Genomic DNA, 9,124 nt, shown 5'->3' with positions numbered 1-9,124 from the left:
TCTTTGTTAGATGATTCGTCCCCCATAGTGCGTGCCTACTTTCTATTTTAAACTAAAAACCCTTATCCTAAAAACTTTCCTTATCTTCCCACAAGTACTAATCAACTATGATAATACTTGTACAAGATTTAAGAAAACAAAACCTGGTTATCCTTTTGGTTCCTAATTCTGATCAAACCCGCTTCGCTGTTGAAAATCAAACCCGCCTGCTGTTGATGCCAATCCCGCCAATCTGTTGTTGACAATCAAACCCGCCTCTCTGCCGTTGACAATCAATCCCGCTTCTCCGCCGTTGATCACGATTCCCCTTAACCAAACTAAACCGTTTGTTTCCTTTCTTATCAATTTATTTTCGACTTCCCAATATTCTGAATTTGTAGAAAACAAAACCAAAATACTTAAACCCTTTAATCCTCTAATAATTCTTTACGTAATTGTTCACCGAAACAATTGTATAATGAAAACAATCAACAAAGAAACACTAAGTCTTTGATGATGGCCCTCTAACCAACAAAATATTCTGCCCCTTTTTTCAAACCCACCGAATATAATTTCCAAATTGAGTATTCCAAACGAAAGTACAATAATGATTTCAAAATTCTTGAATACACTATAATAACAATAACTTCTAATCAAGAATAACAACCATTGATTCCTCTACTCATAAATTGGATATTCCCGGTGCAAATTAAAACAGCAAGTTATATCTAATCAAGCGAAAAAACCAAAAACAATCAGACCCAAACCTTTTAATCGAAGATGCCCCTGGTTCTGAATTTAATTTTTTGATAATAAGCAGCCCCAATCAACCAATATTCTGAAATAACCCGATGCCTAATCTGAATCTATTCAGAATCGATATCTTGATTTGAATTCATCAGGCGATATTGGACCCTCCCTATAATTCCTTTAATCGATTTCTTAATAACCGCTCTGCAATTTGATTGAATTCCCGTTGATATTGAAAAACCTTCTCCAGAATGATTTTGATAAAACTGGCTCTGATGCCACTGTTGTAAAACTTGGTGATCAAACAATGATATAATAACAAGAATTGAATAAGAACACAATGATGTTAAACGAATTCTGATTAATATGAAATATTTGTCTAATACGATTACAAAGGGATCGATGGGGTTATATATAAACCCTACCAATACAGTCGCGACGTTTAACAACAAACGGTTATAACATATTTACAATACTAACCCTAACCTATTTACAATGACACTATTAATCCTAAACATACTTTAAATAAATAACATACAAACCCTTATAACTTATAATACAACTATTATTTTGTTTAACTTCAATATGAAAGAGTCCAACAAAAGCTGAAGGAACACTTTCAAGACCGGTTGAGATATCTTCAAGCACTTGCATTTTTCCTGTACGTAGCTGATCAGTGGTTGTAGAGACAAACTCGGGAAAACAAATGCATAATCACCAGACAAGAACCCCTGAATCGTGATTCGCTTGTATATAACATTTAACATATTTGGTGTTGCATGTTTCCCAACATCTATGTATTCCGAAATAACACCACAAAGCGCAACCCTTCCATACAAGTTCATGTTTGATATTTTGCTGCTTCTAGCATCTCGCCTCCCACATTATCAAAGTATATGTCAATCCATCAGGAAAATACCTATCATTATAAAAAGTTTATTAAATCCCGTCTTTAGCAAAAGTTATAGGATCAAAAACTAAAGACTTATAGTGATGTATAGTATGCATATCTCTCGAGGGTAGAATTTAGATCGGTTTCTTCTTTATAGTTAAACGCTCCATCAAACCCGAGTTTTTCTATAAGCAATTTCACCTAAAAGTGGGTTAAAAAATCCAGCCATATTTGTTTATACCATGTTAATATTTGTTTATACCATGTTAAGGCCTTACAATTTGAGTCTGAAATTTTAAAATAGATTTTTTTGTTAAATTATGACAAAACCTTGTTTGGGCTCCCTGCACATCCAACAACGTAACACCTTAGGGTGTTCAGCATTTGAATCGGACTTGAATAACTCAAAATTCGATTCGACTCGTATTCGAATTCGATTTGGTTCGAATTCGATTTTAGAAATCGAATTTCGAATTGAATACGAATTTATGATTTTGAATTCGATTCGATTCAAAATTCGAATTCAAATGATACATTTTATTTTTGGTATATATACACATACTTATGAAAAGATAAACCACATAAATCTTTTGAGTTATATAGATTAAAAATTGAAAGTTAATCACTTTGGTCAATAAATAATGTAATTGGACAATAACATTTTGAATATTTAGGATGTGATAATTTTAAATGATTTATTTATTTTATGGGCTTGTACTTTTTGTTAAAAAAAACTCAAATTGTAGTGGTTTTGAAACTGAAATAGATTTTTTTAACCGAATTCGAATCGAATCGATACGAATTCGAACTTCATTCTCGAATCGAATCGAATCGAATTTCGAATTAGCTTTTCTGAATTCGAATAGAATCTAATCGAATTTGTCGAATCTATTTTGAATTCGAATTGAATTCGAATCCAACTTCAAAATTTCAAAATTCAAATAGTTCGATTCGAATAGATTCGAATATTCGAAATTTGATTCGTTGAACACCCCTAATAACACCCCAAGTTTTTAGCATATTGGCCCACCAAATTTCCAACCGATCCAGAAGCACTTGAAACAAAGACCTTTTCATTCTTCTTGGGCTTACATACTTCAAAGAACCCGACATATGCAGTAAGCCCACTAAGCCCTATAATTCACGTACAAAAGCCTACATAATCAAATATCAAAATAAAACCCACAAACATATTTATGTTAGGATCAAAAATATAAAGTTGTGCATAGAAATTGGCAATTATAGGAGTTAGTGGTGAAAAAAAAGACCCTAACATGGAACCGTGCCCGAAAAAAAACCCAAAATCGATTTTTTTTATACCTGGGTTTTTAATACCTGAACCCGTACCCGACCCTACCCGTAGGGTACGGATAAAGTATGCATTTCAATACCAAAACTAGTACCCGGAACCGGACCCGATTTGTACCCGGTAATACCCGAAAACCCGAATCGGGTTTTACAAATACCTGGAACTGGGTTTTTCAAATACCAGATATTACCCGGAAAAGTAATCCTAAAAGGTGCAACCCTTAAAAATCCAATATATATCCGAAAAATACCCGAAAAACAGCCAGAAAAACCCGAAAATAGGGTTTCTTAAATCCTCGGAGATATGGGTATTCAAATACCCGGTTTTAGAGAACCCTTTACATAGGGTGGTTTTTAGAGACAATACCCGGAACCGAACCCGACCCGGGTATTGCCGATGCCCGTTTTCCTAATACCCGGTCATACTCGAACCCGGTTCCATACCCGAACCCGGGTATTTGAAACCCCGATTTGTGCACCTCTAATAGAAGTTACCTAAAAGCCCAACATGGTATGACAATGGGAAGCCCATTGGGTCCAATTTGCTTAGAATGAACCCCTTTGATATGCTATACTCTCCCCAGCTTATTACTTATTAGGCCCACAACATAGTCACCCTTCACAAATTTAGGATTTCCTGAAGCTACTACTTTTCCCACTCCATAAGCATCATTCACCTTAACAAGTCACAAACATTAAATTTTGGGTTATTGTTGGCTTTTATTATACAACTTTTGTAGTTTTCCAACGGGTTAATACGTTCTCATGTAAAAAGGAACAAGTATAAAAACATGTAAGAATAAGCCAAATTGCAAAAAATAGATGTTGCTAGCTGATCTTGGATTGATAATACATCAAAACCGGGATGCTGAGCCAAGAGGTTTATGAGCTACTCAAGATCGGATCGCTAAAAGTTTAGATTGAGCCAAGCCTAAACGAATTAGAGTTTGAGCTGATTAATTAACGAGCCAGGCTTGAGCTTAACATTTCGAGTTTCGGTAGTCTCGTGAGCTTATGCTGGCCATATGAATTTTGGTTTTAAATCAATTTGTAATATTATCTACAATGTTACTACAAAACGATTACAATAAAGTGGCAGACAAATATGCAACAAGCTGCGGCGCAACCCCCCTTTTGAATAGCAAAACTAATCATACTAAAAACGAAGCTTTAATATATGAATATGTATTTAGATATGAGAAAAAGAATTAAATAATATATGTTAATTTCATATGTATATATAATTATAAATCACACAAAATGATAAAATGGTTGATTAATAATAAGGAGTTGATTTAAGCTGAGCTTAAACTTGGAAAACTACTTACATGTAAATGAGCCGAGCTTAAGCTTAAGCCCTCTTAAATTAAATGAGTCGTGCTTGAGCTTATGCAAGCTCAAGCTCGACTCTGCTCATTAACACCCAACCTTAAAATCAATCAAATCTCAAAGATTGCAAGTCAAGTTAGAAATTTGCAAGTTGTATACTACGTATCACTCATTCACATGACACAAAAACAAATTGTAGTTTTGTTTGTATGGGTATTTCCAACAAGAAACACACTTATTATTTTTAGAATCTGATATTATCTTCTAAAACAACCCGTTTCAACCGAAATCCATTTAAATTGATATTTTTTAAAATAATTCCCATTTTAACTTTATATATTGTCTAAACCGAACCGTTTGTTTTATATTCACATAACTAGCTAAAAATGACTATTGTATTATATGTGATTAAAACATGAGATCTAACCTCACCGGGACCGATCTGTATGGCGAATTCTGAAGCTTTTTGAGAAGAGCTAACAGTCTTCATACGATTAATCTGATACAGGTCGATTGATACGTAAAGATTTTTAATGATGACATCTTTGGATCCAGGCTTAACTGTTAGTGAAAACGGTTCGGTCTTGACCTCAAAATCACTTTGTTGTGGTTCACAATCTATTTTAGCCTTTATGGCTATGTACTTGTTTATATTCTCCATTAGCAAAGGCCAAAGACAAAGAGTGTGGAATGGTTGCAAATTGCTAGTATGAAAGTTGGAATAATTCTGGACCTTTAAATGATTTTAAGTACAATTGGACTAGTAAATAGAGGATAAGGAACCTTTAAATGGTTATGAATAATTTGTTAATTAAATTAAAAAAGAAACTGCATAGGTTGTTTTTTTCCTTTTTTTTAGATGATAAATTATTAAAAGGCCGTGTGAGTAAATAAAAGGTATCCTATGTTTCATGAGTAATTGATTTTACGGGTTCTTACATCTTGTAACTTTTGACGCCAACGTTAGTTATTATTATTATTATTAGCAATTTAATCTAAAGAATTAGTTCATTAACTTTTTTTTAACGGCTATTAGAATTATTGACAGACTACTGGCGCACCACATCATCTTCATATTCAAAGTATGGAACTATAGGGCGCTAGGCTAGCATGTTCTTATATGTCAGTCTCGGCCCATTGTGAATGCTCTTAAAAAACCCTACATCTTATTCTTTTTATTTATATATATATATATATATATATATATATATATATTAAAAAATAATAAAATATGACATGAAATCTCATTCTTTATTTCTTTTTCTTATCTTTAAACTTTTTAGAAAAACATAGGCTATTGAAAATCTTTAAATATGAGAACTCACTATGCATTCCAAGTATTTTCTCCCCCAACCATCCCTCATTCCCCTTGCTTCTTGAGCCAAACCAAGAAGCAGAAAAACCCTAAAGCTACATTAGATGGATTAAAATGTGAAATAAATATTATTGATAAGTGAGTTACCAATTTGCTCTTCCTACACCTTAATTATGCCACCCAAATTTCTCTATCGGACATCTATATCAAAACCTTAATTTCGAGGATATCCTCATCCTATATGAATTGTATGTACGTTATTTAATCACTAACACTCTAGTTACACAATCATAGAACCGGATGTTACAAAATTCCTCTAATTACTTTGTGTTCTCTGGTAGCCCAAATTCTAATTCTGAGAATTCGTCATCCATGTGAATGGTATGCCATTTTATCTCCTACACGCCTTTGACAAAATCTTAGTAAGATCTTAAAATTTTTTTTAGGAAAGGATTCATAGTTTCATTTAACTAAAAAAGGGATCCAATTACAATAGAGAGACAGGTAAGCGGGTAACAAATTACGCCACCGTCCCCTTTTGAATGACAAACCGATCCTACTGAAAACAAAGTTATCGTTCTTCGGCGTCGTTGAGTTACTGTGCACGACCCGCTGAACTTTATTTAAAAACATAGCAGGATCGGGGGGCAAATGACCCAAATGTATCAAAAGCAAAATGAATGAAGGCATGTTGATTCTCAACACACGCATTCTCGTGCTTAGCAATTATTCATGTTTCTGCCTTTAGCACAGCCTGCCTAGCAACAAACCCGGTGTCCCTAAGCCCGACAAGAGGGGACACCCCAATAAGGTTCACATAAGCATCCCCCCTCATCCAAACACAAGAATGTCCGCTGTTCGGAGAGTAGACATTCCTTCACGCGGATCCGACAAGAAATTCATAGGAGCCTCTTTTTTGCCGAGATTTCCGCCCGTTTTAACACATCACAAAGAACATCCTTGACCAAATCATGTCTATATTTAAACCCCACAATTTCTTTGAAATGAACCACATGTTCACCAAAATTATCTAAATAAACTTTACAGCAGATCGGGCATGACTCATCAACTGGGAACATGGGGATCATTAATTGATATCTAAGAATGACTCGGTACTCCACGGCTGACATGTGCTGGCCTAACCCTTTGATGGGGATGACAGTAAATACTTCTTAAGCATGAGAAGCCTAAAGGGGGGTTGTTTTTATTAGCGAACCCAACAAGATCAAAATCAGAAATAGAGTTGTGCAAACAATCCATCGCACATCTAAAATCAGAATCTAACCCATCAACACCACAATCACATAAAATGTGGTCTCGTAACTTCCAAGATTTTGTTCTCGAGGCACAATATCCTTTTAGAATCATAGTGAGTTTTAGAATAGTTGCAGCATGCTAAATCGTTGATTATACTACAGGTCTACCGAGTATTGTCAATTTTTATTAACTTTTGTCATATAATAAATTCTTGTTAAACGATCACAATAGGATTGTGATAGTAAGCCGATTCGAGATAGCTAATCTCCCAATTGATAGAGACCCTTTGAGCTGGTTAGACTCCAAAGAAATAGAGAGAACAAGACATAATTTTACTTCATAATTTTCTTCTTACATTCAATAAAACAAAGAGGCCTTATATAGGCTTACAATGCAACAATAAAAGGAAAACATGGCATAGTGGAATTGTAATAAACTACCAACTACATGCATTAATAAATAACTTCTAAACGTGGATACTAAATACAATTGACAAAACATGCATGCAAGCTAAAAAAACGTGGGATTATGATGGAGGTGGGATTAAGAACGTATCAGATTGAAAGTCAATCAGCAAATAGAAGATGGATACTGGTAATTAGAAGCCTGCTTAGGTTTACATATTTTTGTTGACACAAAGTAAATATGTAGATATATGTTTTATATATCTATATTTTGTTGACACGGTATCTTTTTTGACGCTGAAATACATATGCAGATTTTTTGTGTCGGTGTATGTTATATGTTTTAGATTCTAAAGCACATAGGTGTAGTCAGTGCGGATCTAGAAACAAATGCCAGGGGTAACGTTTAAATTTTTCTTTTACCGTATTTCATACAATGTGCTGCATATTCTCTTTTCGGTTTTTAAAAGCTTGAAATCGAGCCATTACATCCTCTTTTTTTATTTTATCAAGAGTTTCTCTTTTGACTACACAAATTAAAGCATTGTTCAAATACTCATCACCCATTCGATTGCGTAAATCCATCTATATAAGCTTCATTTTAGAAAAATATCTTTCGATGGTTGCAGTTGCAACCTGTAAAACCAACGTTAGTTTCAATATACGATAAACCAAAGGAAAAGTGGCGTGTTATCCGGTTTCCACCATTACACGAGCAATGTCACACATTCCACCAAATTTATCATCTTCATTTAAAGTGTGATAAAATGTCGTAAGATCACCCGAAATACACTATCTTTCTTCATTACTAAGGCCATTCAGATACATATTAGAAAATGTCACTATGTTCGATATGTCAAACTTAGAAAATGAATCACAGGGATTTAAACCGGACATATTTTCTATCAAACTAGTTAAGACCTCACTAAATCTAATTCCAACTTCTTGAATTTGCATATCCAAAACAGTATTAAAAACTTCAACTTCAAAATGATGTTGATTAGTAATAATATTCTTTCGGTTTCGTTGATTACCATAACTTTCCGTCATATCTAACATCTAAATCTTGTTTTTTTCACAAAAAAAGTTGTCACTCTAGCCAAGATCTTGTCAAACCCATTTTGTCTTATTCAATGCTCGGTTTCTCTCGCATATCAGCTTAGACGCTTCTAACAAGTCTCGATTTTTTTTAAAGATGTTTTGATAGAGCATTTGTGAGGCCTAAAATATCGTCCAACAAGTGTATATATATTATTTTAAGTGTAACATATATTATTTTAAGAATTAATGAGTTTTATTGGTTTCGGCTTTACACATTTATTTGGGCTTTAGATGGGTTGAATTTTTGAATTGGTTGAGCTTAAAACGCATAGGGGTAACGTTATTTTTTTCAGGGGCAACGAAACACGAAAACCGATCTAAAATTATCGTTTTACACTGTCGACGAGAAGTTGAGGGGTAGCGGTCAAATTAAGGTACATCCGCCACTAGATGTAGTGTACGTAGATATATATGTGTAGGTGTTCGTGTTAATTTTAAAATACATATATGTGCAAGTTAAATGTTTTGTCGGTGCTAAAATATACATGTGCACGTTATAATGTTTATATGTGTAGGCTATATTTTGTTTGTTTGTATCCCTCATAATTCAACTTATATATATACCACAAACTTAACCCACCTGTATATATAATATATGCATCCCTGAAAGTTGGAGAGTGGTAATTTTTATCCTTTTTTTTGGTGTGGGTGTAATTTTTTTCTTTAAGTAAAAAGAAAAAATAATAATAAATTATTTTTATTTTGGGAGGGGTACTACCCAATTCACCCCAATAATAAAACATTTTTTTTTTGGGTTAAAGTAAAGTAACAGAAAAAACATTTTTTTGA

General features: G+C 33.8%; 1 protein-coding gene across 1 annotated transcript; it reads right to left on the bottom strand.

The window, feature by feature from the left end:
* Positions 1-3,498: 3,498 nt before the first annotated feature.
* On the bottom strand, positions 3,499-4,919 carry LOC143597568 (2-alkenal reductase (NADP(+)-dependent)-like). The gene is made up of 2 exons (XM_077076046.1): positions 4,686-4,919; positions 3,499-3,606 (listed from the first exon to the last, which is right to left on the bottom strand). Exons 1-2 carry the CDS (start codon positions 4,917-4,919, stop codon positions 3,499-3,501), a joined length of 342 nt encoding a protein of 113 aa, XP_076932161.1.
* Between the last annotated feature and the right edge of the window lie 4,205 nt (positions 4,920-9,124).

Source organism: Bidens hawaiensis, unplaced genomic scaffold, assembly GCF_021521415.1.
Source record: "Bidens hawaiensis isolate Kalapana, Puna unplaced genomic scaffold, B.hawaiensis_p1.1 tig00048528_1, whole genome shotgun sequence".
In the NCBI taxonomy this organism is placed as follows: Eukaryota; Viridiplantae; Streptophyta; class Magnoliopsida; order Asterales; family Asteraceae; genus Bidens; species Bidens hawaiensis.
The sequence above is the reverse complement of the archived record's forward strand: the minus strand, read 5'-3'. Positions and strand labels throughout refer to the sequence as shown.